The 23,131-nt window shown below is 43.5% G+C and overlaps 1 protein-coding gene across 2 annotated transcripts in view; it reads left to right on the top strand.

Moving 5' to 3' along the window:
* The window catches only part of Met (MET proto-oncogene, receptor tyrosine kinase), a 107,424-nt gene extending 84,529 nt beyond the window's left edge, over nt 1-22,895 (top strand). For both annotated transcript variants that reach the window (NM_031517.3, NM_001433463.1), the window contains 7 exon segments: nt 3,820-4,050; nt 6,213-6,293; nt 9,140-9,321; nt 11,773-11,882; nt 13,042-13,207; nt 20,279-20,415; nt 20,517-22,895. In NM_031517.3, the coding sequence (NP_113705.2) occupies nt 3,820-4,050; nt 6,213-6,293; nt 9,140-9,321; nt 11,773-11,882; nt 13,042-13,207; nt 20,279-20,415; nt 20,517-20,727 (1,118 nt within the window). In that variant the 3' untranslated portion in view covers nt 20,728-22,895.
* Nucleotides 22,896-23,131: the final 236 nt, after the last annotated feature.

Raw genomic sequence — 23,131 nt, forward strand, 5'->3', positions numbered from 1 at the left:
TCACTTTATAATCCAACTCATGCAGGTATCATATTGGAATTTTAGCATCTGCAAGCTCTCTGCTCACACACAGAAAGGTTCACTTTAGAATTATTTGAGCAAGGTGACTTAATATCAGCAATGCTAAGACACTGAGAAGCTCTCCTCAACCCTTCAGCTAGACTCCAGTTATAAAACATCTTTATTTAAATATAATTTTTAAAATGCTATCTTTGGGGGAGGAACTTTTGAATTATGCCATTAGTAACCTTGTTTAAAACATTCTCAATGAGCCTATCTTTTACCTACCACCGTCTGTGACTTGAATATATTTTGAGACTTATCCAAGAAAAACCTCCAGTTCTGCTGTTCATCAACATCGTCTGCTTTGCAAAACACCAGACCGACAAATGGTCAGGCTGGCCAGGGCATTTCACATTGTTTTAGTTAAACATGTCTTGCACAAAGTAAAATGTCTGTATTGTACCGGGGCCATTATCTTTAGAAGTTACAGGACATGAGTCAAGTGCAAGCACTTCCCTGTTGAAATATCTACCATTGGATAAATAAAGTGAGTCACAGACAGTTTCGGACACTGAGAAGTTAGAAGCTGCTCATCCAAGCAGTGAGATGCTTAGCGTTCCAAGTTTCTCGCCGCTCGTTGCCCTTCCTGAGACTTAGGTTGGTCCTCCCAGAGGTTATCGAATGCCGCACATGACTCCATCTACTTTTAGAAAGAAACCCGACCCTTTAAGAATGTGAACAAATCAAGCTTGGTGCATGCTTTTAAACTTTAAATAAAATTAGTAGTCTGTAGCCATGTTTAATAGCTCTAACCTGGAGTTATTGAGGCTGGCAACTAGCTGCTTTCCACAGAGCTTTCCTGGGCTTGGGAGATGATGGTCTATAACATGCTTACAGCCCAAGAAAGAGGACCTGAGCTTGTATCAGCAGAACATACATAAAAGTCACATGTTCCGGGCATGTAGGGCACACAGCCTCAGAGTCCATTGGCCAAGCGGCTCCAAATTCAACTAGAGAAATAGAGAGTGACTGAGGAAGACGCCAAGCATTGGCCTCTAGCACAAACACAATATAAACACATACAAGCACACACACCATAGTGCTTGCTTGATCGTGTGTGTGTGTGTGTGTGCGAGAGAGAGAGAGAGAGAGAGAGAGAGAGAGAGAGAGAGAGAGAGATGAAAGGTGGGTTAGGTAAGTGATCCCCAATGGCAACAACAGTAATACTGTTTGCTTGCAGTCCAACAAGAAAACTAGTCCTTAAGGAAACTGATGATGTCGTGACTATTTCTAACTCCACTTAGGCATGGTTTGTGTTTTCCACAGTAGCTCTCTTGGTTAATAAGACTTACTCGGCCAGACAATGAATCTCAAAACTACCTCCAGAAAAGTTTTGGAAGGGCCTTTATAGTCATAATAGTCAGTAGCTCAAAACAAACAAATGCAGCCTCCCAGGAAGACTCTAGAACTTCGAAGAGGCCCCGACAAGTGGTGGGTAGGGAAAGGGCAAAGGAAGACCTGCTCCCTCCCCCCCACCTTTAATAGCAAGCTGTCAAATGAGGGTTTTCTAACCTTGTTTCCTCACCCTCGCTCTCCTTTGCACCTAGAGTTCAGGGCTGCAGATTCTCAGGGGCTGAGAAAAAAGTTTTGTAAGATGCAAAACAAAGGTCTCCTGAAGGGAGCTCCTCCTGAGCCTCTGTGTAGCCCAATACACAGCGAAGCCAGTTTAGATCACCCAGATATAACCCCACAGAAATGTCATAGGGAATCTGGGTCTCCACTAAACACACATACACACACACACACACACACACACACACAATCCTCCCAGCTATAGAGAGTTCTGCAGTTGCTATTGGTTAGGTTTGGGATGTGCACTCTCTCATTCTTCTCTCAGGATGGCTTTCTTTTGCTCTGCAAAAGAAGCAAGGAGCAGGTGGGAAGCAAGCCAGGAGGGAGAAACTGGTTTTCCTAGCCATGATGACACATTAGGCAAGTGAGGAATCCTCACACTGCACGAACACACACACACACACACACACACACAGAGAGAGAGAGAGAGAGACAGAGACAGAGACAGACAGAGAGACATACACCCCAATAATAATAATAATAATAATAATAATAAATTATAATAATTTTTAAAGTGAGAAAGCAAGAGGGCTCGGGGAATGATGTAATTGCCGACAAGCCTGCTAAACTTGATGCCTGGAACCCATGTAAAGGTAGAAGGAGAGCGCCAACCCCACAGAACTCTCCTCTGAGCATACACATGCACACACACTGCTAGCCACTTGCTGTGATTCTAATGCTCCATCTTTGTCGGGGGTGGGGTTCCAGTGGGAAGCGAACAGTGGTAGGGAGTCCTAGCACAGATCCAAACCGCCTCCTCTAAGCAGCCATAACACTCTGTGACCCCCACCACCACCACCACCACCACCACCACAATGTGGGAGACTCTCAATCCTGAGAATGTAGTGTCATTTACTTCTAAGGATATATAAGTACAAGTTGACAACCATAACCCAAAATGTTGAAATAGAAAATAGTTGAAAGCTCGGTGACGTGTGTGTGTGAGAGAGAGCATGTGGGTGTGTGCCTGTGTGTGCATGTCTTTGTACCTACATATGAAGCCCAGAGCAAGATGTCAGGAGTCTTTGCTGTCAGTCTTGGCCTTGTTGCCTTATGACAGGCTCTGTCACTGAACCTAATGCTCTCCTTTTGTGCCAGGCTTGCTGGAAGCTCTTGGCATCCAACTGTCTTGGCTCTGCAATGCTTTTTTGGTTTATGTATATGGCAGCGGTTGGGAGGGGGATGTTTGAACTCAAGTCCTCATGCTTAAGTGCTGTTGCCCACTGAACCATAGCCCCAGCCCTTAAGAACTACGATACCTAAGTATCAGGCTTCAAAGTTTTATATTTTCAATTTTAAATTTCAGATTGTGTGATCAGGGATGAATGATCAACCAGTAAAGTCCATGACAGTATTTCAAACTCAGAGAAAATTCAAAGTCTGAACGATCTCTGGTGCCAAGTATTTTTGAAAGGGATATTCAACTTGTATTGGTTGTATGTATTTTTCTATACATAATCCCTTGACCAGGAGTTGCCGCAATACTAATCATTTCCGTTAATATGTTGTCCTCTCATAAGGCATCTTTTTTTACTTTTTTAATGTCTGAACTGGATATTTGCAGGACTGGGCAATTGCTAAACCATGCTCACTGCTTCTGACCTCTATTATTTAACTTGGTAACATAATACTCTTGTTCATCCTTTGGGAATTCCATACAATGTATCCTCCTCAATTTCACCCTTACTCTTCTCCCTGACTCCGTCCTCCCCACCCCATCTCATGTCCTCCTTTTTCCTTTTAATAACTTACCTGGGTCAGTATTGCTGCCCGCATATTCCTGAGTGTGGCCCTCACCCTTAGTGAAAATTAGCGCTTTCACCTAGAAGCATCGCAGATCTATTCTGCTTCCAATTCTTAGAGGAAGACTGGGTCTTAAAATGAACTTCAGCCATTGCCTTTTGTTATTAGTAAGAAGAGAAATTAAAAACCCAAGGAAACCAATGGGACAAACAGGAGTTTATTGTTAACACTACTCACTTAAAACACGTATGTGTGTGTGCCTTTTCCTGATTCACTACCATTTTTCTCCAACCGTTCTTTGCAAAGGGTGTTCCCAACCTCAGTGAATGCAGTAGCTAGCATTGCGTTAATGTTAAATCCACTATTAATCCCCTTTGCCACCCAGAGACACACCACAGTGAGTAAGATTTCACCGCTGTATCCATTTGCTTTATCTTGCAGACCAGTTTCCCAACTCCTCTCAGAATGGAGCCTGCAGACAAGTGCAGTATCCTCTGACAGATCTGTCCCCCATCCTGACGAGTGGAGACTCTGATATATCCAGCCCATTACTACAAAACACTGTTCACATTGACCTCAGCGCTCTAAATCCAGAGCTGGTCCAAGCGGTGCAGCACGTAGTGATTGGACCCAGTAGCCTGATTGTGCATTTCAATGAAGTCATAGGAAGAGGTAAGTGTTTCCACTCAGTTCTCTGTTAAGTACAGTTTTCCAGTAAGCCTTTTATCTCCTGTTTTGCAGATTAGGAACTTAGACAATGCTGAGGGCCCCTGACAGAGCCTGATAATGAGGTGTTTGAGTTCTGTCCCACAGAAATACAGACATGAAAAGGCATATCCACGGAGACTGCCCTGTGCGTGGAAACCGGGTCTTCTCCAACACAGGAGAGAACCCCATTTCTCCCTCATATTTCTCACACTAACTAGAGTTTCTTGGGAAAAAAAAACTATGCCATTTTTTTCACTCCTTTATCCCTTCGATCTTCCTTTATTCTGAGAGCAGTAACAAAGTGTAGTATATAACGGCTTGTCCCCTGCTGGACAGCATCAGGATACAGGGAATTTATAGCCTTCCCCTGATCTGAGGCGACATATATCATCGCCACAATGCACTCCGGTTTCTTCACACAAAGAATGACTATTTGCAATAAGCCAGTCGGAGCATCGATAACCGCAAACGTTAACACTATTGGAGGAAGTATTTGTCAGGAAGAGAAGCCAACCAGAAGCCATGAGATAAAGTCCACTATAAAATCCTTTTTAACTTAGTACTGAATGGTTCTTATGCTAAATGCTCTACCAGAGGCATCTGCCAGGGTGATGCAAGAGAAGCTGATGGAGCGGTGATGCGTGAACACCGCTCCCTCTGACCATCCAGAGCTGAGTTTGTAAGTTGCTTCTTCCCGAAAAGGGCACAAGTGGGGATGTATACTCTCACTAATTATATTCTCACTGCCGTGTTTTGTAAAACAGTGCTGTCATTGTCTCCCTGTGCCTGTGCCTAGGTGTCACCCCGAACAACCATGCCAAATGACAGACCTAGTGTAAAAGGAAGTTTTAATATTGGGTGAAGGCCCACCAGGAACAAGTGGGGACAGAGAAAGAAAGGGAAGGGAGAGAGAGACAGAGAGACAGGCAGAGACAGAAACAGAGAGAAAGAGTGAATAGGAGATGGGGAGAGAGAGAGAGAGAGAGCTGGGGTGCGAGCAATCCTCTTATACACCAGCCTTATACCTGGGGGAAGGTGATGATGTAAGCTGTTGCTAGGTTCCTGGGAATAGCCTCGTGGAATTGTCTATAAGGCAATACTCTGCCTGTTGCAAAATCAGGACTTTTTTTTTTTAATCATGAAAGGTGTTAACATGATGGTGATTATTTCTCCAAAGTCACAGTCATTAAGAAGCTGTATCAATATTAACTACTGTTTGTTTATATGTTTTACCCACGGAAAATTGTGAGCACTCAAGAGCCTGGGTTTCATTGTGTTTGTGTCACAGAGGGTAGCCCCATCCCTCATACACTAAGCCCTCAGGACAGCCGGACTCCATGAATTAATTGAATGACTTACACAGCTCTCGGGCATTTGGCACCTCTGAGAGAAATTACTGCCACTGGTGAAAGGCCACCGTTAGGGAAGTGAGTGGGTAAAGTCAGAGGGAAATGCATGAAGTGAGTCATAGCGAATCTGCCTCATCTGGGCAGATTGTCTTTTGACTCCTGCCAACGTGGCTTACATATTAACCAGTGACTAACAGGGGAAATCCTTACTCCACAATACCTTATTTATTATCAGTTACTAGACTATAAAGGGCTCATTTTATACTTATTCAATGGGATAAAATTATCTACATGTTTTCTTAAGTAGTATTTTATCCTTAAAAATAATAACTCTTTCATGAAGAAGTTATCTATCATCATGCCCAGGGACACCCCCAATGACTTGATGTTTTAATAAATTAATCCTCCTCTTAGCCACGGGGATATGTTTAAGGTCTGCCCTGCACAGGACAGCAGACAGCGTGGGCTTCTACAACCTTTCCCCCAAGCCTCTGAATAAAGTGCTTCAACAACAACAACAAAAAAATTAATCTTTAAAAGAAGCCATAGTACCTACAATTTTCACCACATATTAAATAATCACATTGCTTATAGCATGGAGAGAAATGTATTGCATCTGTATTTAAATCTAACACTTGTACCGTACAGTGTGGCACCATTAATCAAAGTGTCATAAGCAATGTAACCTTTTATCTCACAGGGGGGAAAAAAGGCTTGATAAAGAGTTGCTGCCTAAGCCAGTGTCACATAACTCTAGCCAGTTCTCTTTTCCAATAGGGCATTTTGGCTGTGTCTATCATGGGACTTTGTTGGACAGTGACGGAAAGAAAATTCACTGTGCTGTGAAATCCTTGAATAGTAAGTTGCATTTAGTAGCGGAAAGTACATTGGTGGTTTGCAAATAATGAAGTGTCGGTTTGCACTTTCCCTTGTGGGGAAAAAAATCATCTGCTACTGAAATTGTGGAATTAATCCTGAGAATGTGTTTAGTCTAAACACTTACTGAGATAGCCCCTCTGAAATTACCTCATGGAGAACTAATAAGTAAGGAGGAAGGTGCGGTGAGTCTCTTCGATGAACCGAGTACCATTTTTAGCCATGTTAGACTTATAATATTTCTTTTGCAGATGACACTTATGGAAACTATTGGAAGCATTGGCACATACCATAGTAATGGCTCGTTTTGCCCAGAGACACGACTATAATTGTTCTTCTGAACCAGCACTTTCATTTTAGAAGAAAAGGCTAATAACTGGAATAATACAAGCAGAGGAGGAAAGTGCTGGCAGAAAAATGACAAATCATTAAATATGGTAATCCCTCATTTACCCACATTTAGAGAATGAGGTATGCCACGGAAATAAATGTCCTAGGGAAACACCACGTGCCCCCTTTTAATGCAATATTTCTTAAAAATTTAGCTGTTACGTAGAAAATTCTTAAGATCAAGTGCACAGTCTCTTTAAAGAGCAAGGTATGCTTATAAACATAAACTTAGTCTTTCCTGATGCAGGGGCATGATCGTGGACAAATATGACACCCTGTAGCAGCCAGCGTACTCTACACGTGAAGGGATTCCCGGTTCCGCCTTTGTCACATATTTGCTTTCCTACTTTGTAATTTTCTACTTTATAATTTGAAGCCACCTGAAAAAAGTGGTAGCCGACTATTATGATATAGATTTATATTAGAACTAATAGGCTTTAAATTATACACACCAAGGCACTCTGACACCAGAGCTACTTCAGCTCTTTCAAACGTCAACCTAATCTCCATGATGACATTGCTCTATACGGTTCATTTTGTTGGATACCTCACTACAAAATAATTCAAGGCACAGTCTGCGTGGAGTCCAGTAGCAACGTGTGGTAGATTAACTATACCGATCAATAAATTGGCCTGATGCCAATTGGCAATGGTGCCATTTTTACTCAGAACAGTCCTAACCCCAAGACATTTTTCGGTCCTTGTCATGAGGTTACTGTTGTCAGTCCACATTGGCCTCCATCATCTTTCCATAGACAGCATTATATTTCTAAAAGGCTGCCAGCATCCTTAGGAACACCAAAGAGATCCTCGTGAAACTTACGTTAATGCTGTCAACTCCTCATTGGTGTGCTATCATGCCCTCAGTGTGTCTTTCTAGAAATAATCAGGAAGAACTACATGAACAACTAACTATTCTGGGTTTGGAGAGATGGCTCATTGAGTGACAGCGATAAGCATAAAGACCACCGCCCAGATCCCTGCACTCACATAAAAAAAAAAAAAAAAAAAAAAACACCTGTGGGGATTGGAAACAGGATTACTGGAGCTTGCTGGCCAGCAGCCTTGATCCAAATTCAGTGAGAGAACCTGTCTCAGAGGAATGGTGCAAAGAGACAATGAATGTCATTCTTGGTCCTTGTATACACACACACACACACACACACACACACACACACACACGCACACGCACGCATGCACACACACACTCACGTGAATACACCACATGTGAATACACCTCGTGTTTGTGCACATGTATCCCACTTAGTTGGTTTGAGTCCGTATAAGGCAGTCTATGCTTCTGCATGGACCAGTTCTTTCCTGAACTCCATTTTACAAGTGAGGTTGTCAGTGGTGACTTGATGACACTGCACAGGATAACACCATCGAGGCTGAGGAAACAATATCCTACACTATGGGGCTCTGGTTTGCTGAGTTCTTTGAACTAAAAGACATCTGACAAGCCTCCTCTGACAATCCCCTGCCTCTCTGACCCCAGGTCTCCTTTATTTCTGAAAATAGAAGTAGGTCTTAAAAATTAGAAATTCTCCCCATCAAGGCAGATCATAGAAACTAGAACCCCTCTTCCCAAAAGCCAGGCATAATCCCTTGAAATATTTCTCTGAGCATCATCCTCTTCCTCCGTGTCCTTTGAGCTGCATGGCCCCAAGATTTTCCATTCTCTGGCCACTCATAAGACCCTTATTCTAGAAGAGGTCCTATTTACACCCAGGAAGAAGGAACGCTGTCCCAGAGAGAGAGACAGTGGCCCAACAGCTTTGCTGGGTTCCCTTCAGTGGTTTCCAGTCATTCGATCACAGACTTTTGATCTAGTCATGATTTTCACAGCTGTCCATCTTCCTCAACCCCAAGTGTGAAAGGAATAATTCTCCTGAATACTTAAATTTCCATTTCTGAAGACCCCCATGTCTTACAAAGCTCATTTTTAAAAGATGGCTAGAGAAATGGCTCAGCAGTTAAGAGGACGTGCTACTCTTCCAGAGGACTCGGGCTTTGTTCACAGCAGCCACCATGGGTGGCTCACAATCATCTGCTCCCCACCCCAAGCCCCACATATGCACACACACACACACACACACACACACACACACACACACACTCCCAGTAATAATAAATAAAAATGTTTTAAAAAAGACCTCATACTTCTCTGTTGTTAATCAGTTCTTAGTTGTAGGATTCTCAGATGACCCTCAAGATAGCTAAGGAAAGTGAAAAAACAGACAAAACAGACAAACAAACAAACTTTCTGGCCCAGACGCCATTCACTCAGGCATGTTGTAGAAAGAACACCCTAAGGTTGAAGCATCCGGACAAGCGACACCTGCTGGTTTGAACATTTTTTCGCTCTTGCTCTCTAAATTTGAAGAAGTAGTCATTGTCCTCCGATGAGGCTAAAGTCTCAACACTGAATTTTTCAGGAATCACAGATATAGAAGAAGTCTCCCAGTTTCTGACTGAGGGAATCATCATGAAAGATTTCAGCCACCCCAATGTTCTCTCACTCTTGGGAATCTGCCTGCGGAGTGAAGGGTCCCCTCTGGTGGTTCTGCCCTATATGAAGCACGGAGATCTTCGCAATTTCATTCGAAATGAGACTCATGTAAGTACTTTACTAAGCTTATGGACTCGCAAATTCTCAGTAAATCAGATAGAGTTATGAGCTACCACGTGTATGCAGAGAAACAAGCCCAGGTCCTCTGCAAGAGTAGCAGATGCCCTTAATGATGGAGTCATCTTTCCAGCCTGTTTGCTTGCTCTCTTGCTCCTTGGGTGTATTGGGATTCTGCACAGACACCTATCAGAGTACTTGTGCAGGTCAAAGGCTGGCACCAGATGTCTTCCTCACTTCTTTCTCTGCCTTAGCTTTTAAGACAAGGTCTCTCACCGAAACTGGAGTTCGACATTTTGCCTAAATTAGCCAGCTAGTGAGGCCCTAAGATCTGCCTGTGCCAACCCCCTCTCTGGAGTTAGAGACGTGTTATCACGCTTGGCTTTTCCATGGATCTGCATTCAGGTTCTCATGCTTACACAGCAAGCATTCACCCCCTGAACCATCTTTCCAGCTCCAACACAAGCATTGGGGTCTTAGAAAAAGCTCCTTGTCAATCTAGCCCAATGCCCAACCAGCTGAGATATGATGCTTTCTTCTCTGTAACATCCATAGGCAGAGGCTGTCTTAGAAGAAGAGGAATAGACCTTTAACAATTCCTGGTGATGATCATGTGTTGAAATAACGTTTTAGAAAATTTGGGTTACAATGTATTGTGATATGTTTCATCCATCCTCAATAAAGTATATATGCATGTCTTACTCTATATGATACCAAATATTGTTGTACTAGACAATAAACAGAAACCATATATATGTATGTTCACATACACACGAGCTTACAGGGTAGGGACTTCGCCTATATTGTTTACTCCAGTGGGTCCAGTGCTCAGCACATAGGCTCTTAATAAATGCTAGTCCAATGGATGAGCTCATGGTTACAGAAGAGGACCACGCCTCTTCTGGGTGCGGGTTTTCTTTACGACACTTAAACCAGGACATAATAGTAGAGTGAACTTTGGCCAGACCAGGGCTGAGGAGAACGGAATGAGGAGCTCCCAGAACTAAACTGTTTGGATGGCCTCAGGCTTGGCTACTGCTGCGCAGGTCCCCACGGGAGTCTCCATCAAAAATGACTGTGTAAACATGACGCTAAGTAAGCTCTAGGACATTAAGGAAATAGTTTCTGTTCAGCCAAAAGAATAAAACACCCTCCGGGTGTGGAAATGTTGCAGATAATTCGAATTAATGTTGCAAAGGTCTTCCTTCAACTCTTGTCATCTCTCTGATGAGTCAGTCAGTGTAGATATGTCACTGTCCTCCCAGGATTAAATCATGGGAGAGATGTTCTACTGTCCGTTACAGAATAGAAGCTGGCCTCTTAAAACCTACAGAGTGGTTATGTATGTCCTAAGGGAATGGCTAATCCACAAGATGTAGCCTGTTCATAGGCTAGGTTTACTAGCAGGATCTGCAGCCCTTCTGTCTATGTTCTCACTGGAATATTTTGTTCAGAAGCTCCATGGTAGCTGCTGAAGGAGAGACAGCCCGTTCTGGACAGTAAGACCCTTCTCAGGGCTGTCAGCCACAGTGAGATCTGTAACTTCAGAGTCCAGTCTTACAGTCACTAAAGCCTTTCCTCTGCCTGTGCAGTCTTGGGGGTGGCACTTGTAGAGAACAGCATGCACTGTTCTCTGTGTTGGTCCAGGATGGCTGGATGATGGGCGAGCTGGTACATTAGTTACGGTGAGCTTCCAACAGACTTCAGTGAATATCACTTGTCCTCAGGAGTGGTTTGGCTTATTTCTGTGATCAGCCTACATTCACCAAGTTCCCGATGCTTTGACGTCTAGATCATTGCTGCCTTTAGAGTGTATCTTTCATGTGCAAACCAACCCATGCCTCAGCTACCTCTACATCTGGCTCTCATACTCTAACCTACTGTGTACCCATCCTAATCACACTAGGACCAGGCATGAGACCCCCTAGAACAGCCCTGCTGGGAGTATTTAAAAGAGCCAAGGCTGCCTTTGTCCTGCACCTTCGAAAGGAAAGGAAACTACAATAAAGTGCCTCCTGACTATCTCGGATACTTTCCAACACAGCCCTGCGTGTGTGGTGTGCCATACCGCTTTGTATTTGGAAACTGTAAGAAGCAAACTGTCTTTTCAACAAGAACTATCTCCTGATCAATTCCGTCTCATCAGACACATGGAATAATAAAACCTGCATTTCAAAGCGTCCGAGTTTCGCCATCTGGAAAACAGAGCCTGTAACATACCCCCCCCCCCCAGCAGAAGTGTGTACAAAACAACCAAAATTTATAGAAAATATGTAGTCCAGTACTTTGTATACAGTACTACTTAACAAATAGTTGTGGTTCTCCGTGGGGCATGAGTTATTATTTGAGACAAGATAGGTCATATAAACATGGCAGCGTTCTGAGCTCACTGTTAGAACACTGAGTGCTTAGTTTATCCTTTTCGACTCTCTTTGATTGCAGAACCCAACTGTGAAAGATCTTATAGGATTCGGTCTTCAAGTAGCCAAGGGCATGAAATATCTTGCCAGCAAAAAGTTTGTCCACAGAGACTTAGCTGCAAGAAACTGCATGTAAGTATGAGAATGCCTCCATTCCTGAGGTGCAAGTGAAGCGTTTCCTCACTACTGTGCTAGTGAGGACATTTAGGGGGAAAAAATCTGTATTTCCTTGACTATTTTGAGTGAATCTGTAAGCCCCTGGGGTGTAGGTGGGGCTTTTAGTTTTATCAAACAAAGCGTTTAAAAGGTTGCTCCACGGGGGACCTCAAACAGCTGCTCTGTACTCCAGTTCCTTGGTCCTTCCCACCAACAGTCTCCAGTGTTGTGGTTTCACACCGAATTAGTGATTGGGAGAGAGAATTTGATCTCCAGCATTTGACAGTGAAAAAGGAAAGCTGGTAGCGAGAATACCAGCGCAGTGTAACAGCAGCTTTGAAAGCAGCCTGCAGAAGCGCTACCAAAAATGGTCTTCGGGAATGGATATACAAAGAACTTTTATTTGTGTCTGGCTGCCCAGCTATGTAACAACAACAGTCAACAGTTTATAATTGAATCCCGGCTTTCCCTTGCAGAGCACTGATTCATGGCTCGCAGTATGTGTGAATCAAAGACCTATGCTATTCATGCTCTACCTAGGTTTTGCTCGGGGCAATATCATAAAAGCACGTTAAACAAGGGATAGAGATACACGGTCTTGGTTCACACAAAGTGTTTGCCCATGGATGTTGTGTTGTTGCTTTTTTTAAAAAACATGACAGTTTTCTTGAGTGCTTTACCTTCAATCTCACTACCTCACTGAGTTTTATGTGCTGGCTGGCCCATTTTAGAGCAAAAAATAGTAAGATAGCACCCATATGGTCTTCATCCCATGAAACATAGAGGAAGTAAGGTAGCAAGCGAAGACTGCTGATACAGGTCAGGCAGGGCATAGGTCTGGTGCCCTGTTTATTTTGCCACCAAGAAAAGCTGGGTAGAATCCACCTTTACCTTTTCTGCAAACCCACACCATAGCAAATGCCATGCCATTCATCACAGCTCCTTCAGCCAGTGGAATTTGTAATGTAAATGTCAGGCATTTTTATTCAGGAATCCCACTGTAATTTAGCATTAGTCAATAGGCCAGAGGAAATTATGGATCACTAATACCGACGCCACTTTTGAAAATATACAGACATTCAGCACTGTTGTAAATTATTCTACTTCAGTCAGTAATATTTTTTTTCTCCTGTAGGTTGGATGAAAAATTCACTGTCAAGGTTGCTGATTTCGGTCTTGCCAGAGACATGTACGACAAAGAGTATTATAGCGTCCACAACAAAACGGGTGCGAAACTACCGGTGAAGTGGATGGCTTTAGAGAGTCTGCAGACGCAAAAGTTCACCACCAAGTCAGACGTGGTAATGTACCCATCCTTTCTAAATCTCTCATTCTGTACTTTCTCTCCCATAGTTGCAGGGTAACATGTTCTTTTAAGAGATTCCAAACCACTAACTGCAGGGTATCTTCAATCACAGGTGTAAAACTGGAGTCAACTGTCCAGTGGGTACCAAACTATATTCAGAAATTCTCTTGTCTATTCAAAAATACCTGTAGTCTGAAGCACCGAACTGGGCTATATGCCCAGGTCCCGGTAATCTCTTAAAGACCCCATCTCCTAACAGCGGCACACACAGAAATCTAAACTAGTAATATTTTTATGAGAGTCCAGAGGAAATCATTTCAAAGAATCTACACAGTAAGGAGAGCGGGGAGGCAGAGAGGCTGAAGAGGCAGGAGAGCCTACATGGAAGTCAGCGGAAGAGAAACATGTAACAAGCGATGTGGGTGAGGGGAACAGCAGCAAGTCCACTGCTCACTATTCCAGAAGCCTTGGCCTTGGCCTCTTAGGACTTCACAGAGCATGCTCAGAACGTGAGTGCTGCGTGAAACTCCGAGTAGGCTGTTTTACTCACATGCCACAAGTCAGGAAAAGGGAAATGTCTAGGTAGAAAAGCATCTGGTGTTTTACCCTTAAGGATACAACCACAGATCTGTGCTGCCTGTACCCAGGTCATCCTGGAAATGTTCCTGGAGGGAGGCTGTGACCTTCTAAAGGGGAGGTCGGCAGCTGCAGAGATGACAAGGGATACAGACTGAGGGTGGTAGAAAGAAGTTAGCTCCCTCCCTTGTCAGTCAGAGAGGAGTGGGCTCTATGGATAAACCAAAGAAGCAGTGCACATCTAGTTTCTGATCCTGTGAGGAGGAGGAGGAAGAGATACTGGCGTTTATTCCAGGTGACTAATCCATTGGTTTTCAAGAGTAAATCGCAAGCCATGGTAGTGTAAAGAGACTTCTAGGGCTATGAGATCCGTTAAAGGAAGGAAGGAAGAAAGGAGGAAGGAGAAAGGGAGGGAGGGAGAGAGAGAGAGAGGGAGCGCGAGCTCACAAAGTAGAGCCTAATGCCTGAGATTTTGACAGTGAAAGTTTGTCTAAACAAGAAGTGAAGAAGTATAGAAAAATGCGTGTTAGAGAGGGACACTGTAACCAAGGTGGCAGGTCAGTGCCTAAGATGAGAGCTTACTGATCCTCACATTCAGACTTGACCACCTGTGTGCTTACAGGAGGGGAGGAGGGTTAACTACTCAACAGCAAAAGTAGACAAAGGACCTGAATCAGCATTACACCAAACACATGTGCGACTCGTTAGCTAATAATGAAGAGAAAAGCATGCTCACACAAAGATTTACATGTAAATGATGGCGGTAGTATTATTCATAATTGTCCCAAATCAGGAACAGTCCTAATATTCATCAACCTGAGGATGGATAAGTGAAATATGATGCACCTAGATCTGTGGAGATGCCTCAGTCAGTACAGTACTGGCTGTGCAGGCATGAGCACTGAGGGTGTCCCTAGCACCCAAAGCTGGGCGAGGCATCTGTGGCTCCAGCCCTGGGGTGCCTAAGACAGGGGAACGTGCCTGGGGCTTGATATCCGGCTCATCTACTCAAATTGGTGTGCTCCAGGCTCAGTGAGAATCCCCGTTTCCAAAGAGTAAAGGTGACGGGGCTTAGAGCGATGGCTCAGCCAGGTAACTGCATTTCCTGCCCTGCTAGCATTTTGTAGCAGCTAACACCCTTCTACAAATCGAGTTTCAGGGGACTCAGCACGTTCTCCTGGCATCTGTGTCCACCAAGCACATGATACACATATGTGCAGGCAAAATACTCATACATCCAAAATATAAATAAGGTGGGTAGATACCCAAAGTAGACCTTGATCCCTGGCCTTACACACACACACACACACACACACACAGAGAGAGAGAGAGAGAGAGAGAGAGAGAGAGAGAGAGAGAGAGAGAGAGAGAGAGAGAGAGGTGGGCCCTTGAATGCAAAACCATTTGGCAGTATACAAGAATGACTGACATATGCTGCAGTGCAGATAAAACTCCCGAAATTATGTCAAGTGAAAGGAAGCAGACTTAAATGATGAAATGTTCAATGATTCCGTTTGTGAGAAATTTCTAGAAAGCGGTAGAACTATAACCAGAACAGATCAGTGGTTGCCAGGTGCTAAGAATAGGACTAGGGACCGATTACAAATGGGCCTGAGGGAACTTTCTAGGGTGTTGTGAGTGGGCTAAGACCGGGACGCAGTGGCACCTATGACCTAGTTGAATTTTTCCGCATCATTGATTATATAGTGATATGCATGTAATTCTATAACTGTAGACATCAGCAAGAAAAGGCCTACCCCAAGAGCCACGAAAACTAAGACAAACACTTAAGGGAAACTGCAGATGTCAGTGCACTTCCTCTCTCCCTCTCACTAAAAGACACTGTGCTCTGAAGGGTAAGCCACACACAATGCTACGTTGACCGACAGTCACTAATTGCATGGAATAATTTGTATGGAGTTTCATTTCAAAGGCAGCATAGTCTTTTGAACGTTGACATGGAACGCTTCCAAGAGCGTGTAGTAAATTGAAAGCATCTCGAATCCTACGAGCAAAAACTTGCCTGCATTTGATTAGGTTCTCTTTTTAGCCAATGCCCAGGTGCAGTTTGGCCACACCAACTACTCTTGGGTGCATTCAAATCCAATAGGGATCACTTCCCATGGAGTTACTCATGCCCAGACAGCCCCGTCCAGTGGCTCTCACTTAGCACAAGCTCTTCACCAAAGTTTGTGTTCTTGCTTGTTCAATCCAGATGGCTTTTCTTTGTCCCCCATTCTGAATCTTTTCCCAGAAGGTATCGTCCACCATTCACAGGACCCAACTCTTCCTTGAAATCCCCCTTTCTAGACACTGGGCCACTTGATTTTCTTAACCAAGAAGGTTTCTTTACAGCCTTCTGTCTCCTCCTTGAGCAGCTGAAGGAGTCTATTGGTAGGAAGTTACCTACACATAATTACAATTGCCAAGACACCTGCCTAATAGACATGTTTGTGTGAATATGTTTTCGTTTCATTTTAGATAGGTGCCACACTCCTGCACGTTCTAATGTTTGAGAAAGTGCCAAATGTTTTACAGAATGGCTGTATCATTTTCTCTCCCCACCGGTGATCCCTGTGAGTTCTTGTCATCCAGCATCCTCAAACACAGTTGGCTTTGTCAGATTTGGGAAGTTTAAACCAATCTAATAAAGCTGTATTTTCTTCTTAATGTACATTTCTCTAACGACTACTCAATGTTGAGCACACCATGTGCCCGGTTTCATCCTTGTTATCTTTTTTGATGAGCTGTCTAATCACACCTTACCTCCATTTCTGTTTGAGTTGTTCAAGTCATTTGTGTATTCTGGATACAGGTGTGCCATCAGACGAGTGTTTTTGTTATAGTCTAGGACAGTGCTTTCTGGAAGCTGTGTCCCTCCATCTCCTGTCTGATGTCATTGCCTAAGGTGTATGATATTTGAGAGTCCTTTTTCTCCATTCTGCTCCTTCTCCACTGCAGACCCTGGATCTGATCAGCCTCTTACAACTCTGGCTTCCTTGTCCTTACAACACCTACAAAGTTATTCACACTTCAAGGGTATGCTCGTGGTTAAAGCATTCTAAGGATTAAATAAACAAGTTGGGTAGGAAGTGATGCCCACACATACTGCACTGTGTGGCGGACAGCCTTCTGGTATCAGGCTTGGGGGAAAGATCCACAGGCTTACATGTTTCTCCTACTGAAGCTCCCTTCCCTGTTCTTATTCAGAATCCTCCATCTGAGGGTTTGTGAACCAACTTCTCCATTTTTTTTTAATTTTGGGCAGAGTCTTAGTCATGTACCCCAGACTGGTCCCAGACTTATGGTGTGTGTGAGGAAGTTCTTGGACTTCTGATACTCTTGCTTCTGTCTCCTAGGTGCTAGAATGATAGGCAGACTCTACCATTCCTGGTTTTAAATATACTGGGACAGGAACCTAGGGCTCCGTGCATGCTAGGAAAGCACTCTACCAACTCAGCCACGTCACTGCTAGCGTCTCCTTTTGCCTTAAGCACTTTTGTGGTCACAGTCTCCAGGCACCCAGCAACCATATCTCGCCACTTTCAGCCTGGCCCATTTTCAACCTTTGAAACCCCCCCACACACACAGTGTTGTTGTGACCATGTCTCCCCATCACCCACTCCACAGGTTAGAAGTGTGACTTCTCCAGTACTAGAAATATCTTCCTTTTGGACGAAGATAAGGGCTTAAGACAGGGTCTCTAACACTTCAGTCTGGCCTCAAACTCATTATCCTCCTGCCTCAGTTTCCCAGGCCGATAATTAGAGATATATGCCACCATACCTAGCTTCGTGTGCCTACTCTTGCTGCTGCACCACTCCATCCAGAAGTCAGATGCCATGAAGTCTTGAGTCAGTTTTTCCTGTTCCTCAAGATCTGTTTTCCCTTCCCTCCTCCCGTAATCTTTCTGACTTCTCACCACAGCTGTGCTGCTTCTCTATCGTCCGTCTCTATTACAGTCCTGTTCTTATTGCCCAACACTGTTAACACTGTTTAATCAGCCCCGGGACCTATCTGGTAACTTGGACAGTAACCGACTTGTACAGGATCAAAGGTCAATCGACACTTGTTCAATGGACTTAAATTTTAACTCACGTTCTAGAGCTTAAGCCTTTACACCGTACGTTTCCAGAGTGAGAGTTACATGGAAACTTTAATAAGAGACTGAGTTGAGAGCGAGACTACCCAGCTCACTCCCTCCCGGGAGGGGATTTGTGTCTCCTACTTCGATCAGAGTATTCAGTGATCTTGATGGCTCTCGAGTCAGACACGGTGACTCATATTCATAGCACAACTCTCAGGAGGCAGAGGTGGGACGGTTGCTGCCGACTCAAGCCCAAGTAGACTCCAGAGTGAGACAGTACCCCCATTCCTAAGAGGGCAGGAGAGCCTTGAGGGCTGGCACAGTGCTTTGGTGGGTAGAGGTGCTTGCACACAGGCCTGATGACCAGTCTGTTCCCCATCGTGACCCCACAAGGTGGTAGGAGAGAACTGAATTCTGGGAATTCTTCTCTGACTTGTACATACTCGCCATGGCGCGCGCGCGCGCGCACACACACACACACACACGCACACACACACACACACCACAAATAAATCATTTGAAAAAGGGAGAGGTGGGCAAAGGAAAGAGCCATTGATATGATTGCTTCGGCCACTCTGACAACTAGAGAGCTGACCCCAGAGCTCCATTGTTTTCTTCTGTCTCAGGATTCAGAAACATATATTTCTCTTTTTGCTAAATATTCTGAGCTATATTTGATTCTAACTTCCTTTTGGTATAGATTCTGTTTCCTACACACACACACACACACACACACACACACACACACACACACACACCGGCCTCTCGACCTTCCCATAGGCTCTTTTGTATGGAAATGACCTAGAAATGCTGCCTACCAGAATCTATTGTTCTGAGTCCTCTGCATAGGGTGACTTGCATGTGCTGACTTGTCAAGGTTTTCGCATGTCCCGTGGGGGTGGGGTGGGAGGAATGATATGCATGACCTGTGCTATTTTGAGTAGGGAGCTTTAAATCAAGAGAATGCATATCTGTGAAGTCCAATCGACACAGCCAGACCCGAGGGTCAAGAACTCTTTAAATGTGTATGCCAGTGTGAAGTCAGATACATCAGGGGATTTGAGCAACCCTTAGCCCCTCTATGCCTCTCTGGTCTCCCAGTAAAATACTGACGCAGCTGTTCCACATTAATCTGGCACTTTATTAAAATTTATTAAAATTAGTTTTATTAAAATTAGATTTATTAAAATTAGTTTTCAATAGAAAACTGTTGCCTAACAATTGGATTAGTTATGCATTTAATACAGGTTTTTTTTTTTTTTTTTTTACTTACACTGATTTGGAACTTTAACATGAACATTTAGATATGTTTACATTTCTCCCCCTTTTTGCATGTTCACGTTTGTTTGACGTGTATGCCTCTCTGTACATGCATTCGTGTGGGTGTGGGTGTGGGTGTGTGTGTAAGCTCATATGCACATGACAGTGTGTTTGTGGAGGTCAGAGGTTGTTGATACTTATGTTTTCCTCAGTCTCTCTCCATTGTGTTTACTGAAGCAAGGTCTCCTGAGCCTGAGTTCTCTGTTTAGCTAACTTGCCCTAGGGATCCCCTGTGTCTACCTCTCAAAGTCTGAGATTACAGACAGACTGCTAAGCCTGCTCCTCCCTTTTTAGGGCTAGTAATAAGAACTCTGGTCCTTATGCTTTCATAGCAAGCTCTCCATCCCTAGATGTGCTTCCAGTTCCTGTCTCTTTAAATGTTTGTATTTTGATGTTTTGCCTGCATGTGTGCTTGTGCACTGCATGTATACCTGTGCACTGCATGTATACCTGTGCCTGCATGTGTGCCTGTGCCTGCAGAGGCCAGGAGACGACTTGGATCCATAAAACTGGAGATGGCTCAGCAGTTAAGAGTACTGATTGCTCTCACAGAGGACCTACGTTCTGTTCACAACACCCATATTGGGCAGCCCACAACAACCCATGTCAGTTCTGTGGGCATCTTTATCCACATGGCGCGAATATACTCACACAGACACGCAAACATATATAAACAGGAATTTTCTTAATTCGTTTTTTTTTTAATTCTTGGAGGTCACTTTTATCTATAAAAATCTAAAGTTGTGGCAAAGCTATTGAAGGGGAAGATAGGAACATGTTGGTAATTTGGCCCTTCAAGAAAGAACTCCACTAACCACTTATTAAATCTTAAACATCCTGTAGACTTCACACATTCTTTTTGAAAACTATAATTCTTGTAATCTAAGCCTTATCTCATTCTGGTTTAAACAGGCCATGAAATGTATAGCTTACTAGTTCTCTTTAGAGAAATTTTCCCCCTCAATAGAAACTGTGCTAAGTATGTCAAGCAAGGATTAATTGCAGAGAGCTACTGATTTTCCCTTCATAGTAGTGCGGTTAACACTTTGCTCACCTGACTTCTCCTCTCTCTTGTTTTATTAGTGGTCCTTCGGTGTGCTTCTCTGGGAGCTCATGACGAGAGGAGCCCCTCCTTATCCTGACGTGAACACATTTGATATCACTATATACCTGTTGCAAGGCAGAAGACTCTTGCAACCAGAGTACTGTCCAGACGCCTTGTAAGTAGACTGTCTGGTAGGGTCTTGTGTATGGCTGAAGCTTATGACTTGTACATAAGTACTTGCCATTGTGTCTCTCACAGAATTTCTTTCTGAAACAGGTATGAAGTGATGCTAAAATGCTGGCACCCCAAAGCAGAAATGCGCCCATCGTTTTCTGAACTGGTCTCCAGGATATCCTCAATCTTCTCCACTTTCATTGGCGAGCACTATGTCCATGTGAACGCTACTTATGTGAATGTAAAATGTGTTGCTCCATATCCTTCTCTGTTGCCATCCCAAGACAACATTGACGGCGAAGCGAACACATGACGGATAAGAGGCCCGCCAGCCCCCTTCTAAGAAACAGTACTGGCCTAGACCAGTCTATACCTTCTTCAACAGTTCTCACTGCCTGGCCTTTGGAAGGTCACCCAACATTTCTTGTTGTTGTTGTTGTTGTTGTTTTGTTTTTCTTGTTTTTGTTTGCTTTGGCCATAACTGCAGCACAATGAGACACTGACTTCCTGTTTCAAATTCCTGGATTCTAAGGGATTTCTCATCTGACAGTGCATTGGAAACAGAAGCGTGCTCCCCACAGGCTGGGGACCAACGGCTGCCTGCAGCTATGACAGCACTCCTATCTCAGTGGAGTTCTAAATCTCAGTTCTGGCTTGAAGGTTTTAAAAATCAGGTTTTTTTTTGTATATATATATGGATACAGATACATTGAACTTTGAAGATTTCTCATAGAAAACGCAGAAGAGATGGCCTCGCTCAAGTTAAATGTGGTGGTCCCAGCAGGCTGCTTGTTGGAATTCCAGTATTTTAAAAATATTTTTGTTGTGTTGTGGTCATGAACATTTTCCATTTCTGATATTGTCTACCCATCAGGCAAACATTCCCGTTTAAACATTTATATACACATTCCTTTGGTTGGAGGAATAGCCACAGACAATGCACTTATTTTCAAAATAGCATGACATGAGGTGTGTTTATAAATTATCAGGGAGTTATGTATTGTACATAGATGACAATAGGGAGATTTTTTTCAAGAAATAACTTTGTTACAGTAAAATATTTGTCATTTAAAACTCAGCTGTTTAGCAAGGAGTGTTGGCTCACACCTATAATCCCAGCATTTGGGAAGCTGAGGGAGGCAGACTTCCACAAGTTTGAAACCAACCTTGGCTACATAATGATTTACAGGCCAGCATGGGTTACAGTGTCTGTCTTAGCGAACAAACATTCAACTCTTTGAGGAGGATTTTGTTCTGATCTAATGAATGTGAACATTAAAATTTTTTATCTGTTTTTTAATGGCAACTTTGAGAATGAGTAACTTGTGGTGGTAAATCTTTTTAGAGGCAACTCAGTATGTTTTTAAAGGCCAATAAGACTGAATGAAGGGTTCACTATTCCCAGTCACTGCTTATGTGTAGAACAAAGAAAGGGTCAATGGACAAGAAATATATACTGTTTTTCAGGAGGAGCCTTCTCACCTAAAACAATTGGATCCAACACTTTTGGGGAAGTCTCATTTTTTTTTTGCATTAGGGCATATTTTAGGTTAAACAAAAGCATATTTTAGAAACAGACAAAAGGCCAATTGAAAATCTTGGATGAATAGTTACTCTGGACAGGGCTTTGGATGTGTTCTGCTCTGTGGAATTTTGTGCTTACTACTGTATAGTGCATGTGGCTTAGGTTGCTGTAGCTGGTTTTGTCCGTGTAAACATTGAAAGTATTATATTTTTATAGAAATGTTTATTTTTTAATGATGTATGAAAATTTTTGTTAGGCCGCAGAAGTATGGGAGGTATGTGAGACTGGGTTCGGCAGCAGCCTGTTTTTTTTTTTAATGGCTGTAAGTTATGATAAGGAAGTGTACTGATTGCCAGTACACCCCACCCTCATTACGTCCGTCACCGGGACTTGGAGCCAAGGGTTAATAGAGCAAGCTATGACATGGGTGTGCTCTGCTGAAACCCAATAGTTGAATTTGGCTGTTGTTGCAGGAAAACGATGGCAATCAACAGGTCTTTGATGGTGGTAGAACATATCAGAACACATAAGGAACTGTAGTCGAGATTTATTTCAATTCAGATGTTACTGCTTCGTAACTATGAAGAGTAGTGCCAATTCACAGAGCACTGTCAATGGCTGACAGCAAAACATAATCTGCTCTGCAGAAAGAGTTGACTGCCATTACGAGGTCAAGAGAATGAACAGAAAATGGCACCAGGAACAGAAAGAGCTGTGGGAGACACCCATACCTGTATATACATGCCCCAGAAAGCTGTAATGTGAACATCATGTTTCCTATTTATGAACCTTCCTAGGGCACTGTGTCTGGACAGACTGTGAGAGGAAGTCATTCTCCTAAGATACTTGTCGCTGCCTTTACCTGCACTTGAGCTGAATGGTACTCCGTGTGTTAATAATTGTTCTGGTAAATCATACAGTGAAAATAAAATGACGTAACATCTTGTATACTGTGAGTTGACTGTAGCTGGTCATGCTTGATTACCTACCTCATTTACATAATGACAGAGGAAGCCTAAGATTGATTTCACCTGGCTCCGTGGCCCAGATGCTGATTCCTTAATGGATGGGCAGTAGCTACATAGATTTGCATGCCTGACTCTCTGGAAGTCTCTGTGTTGCCAAGGGTGGTTTGTCCTGAATTTTTAATTCCCTGCATTTTTCTGACAACCTTTCCCCTGCTAGAGTCCTT

The sequence above is a fragment of the Rattus norvegicus genome, chromosome 4 (assembly GCF_021556685.1).
Source record: "Rattus norvegicus strain SHRSP/BbbUtx chromosome 4, alternate assembly SHRSP_T2T, whole genome shotgun sequence".
NCBI classification, from domain to species: Eukaryota; Metazoa; Chordata; class Mammalia; order Rodentia; family Muridae; genus Rattus; species Rattus norvegicus.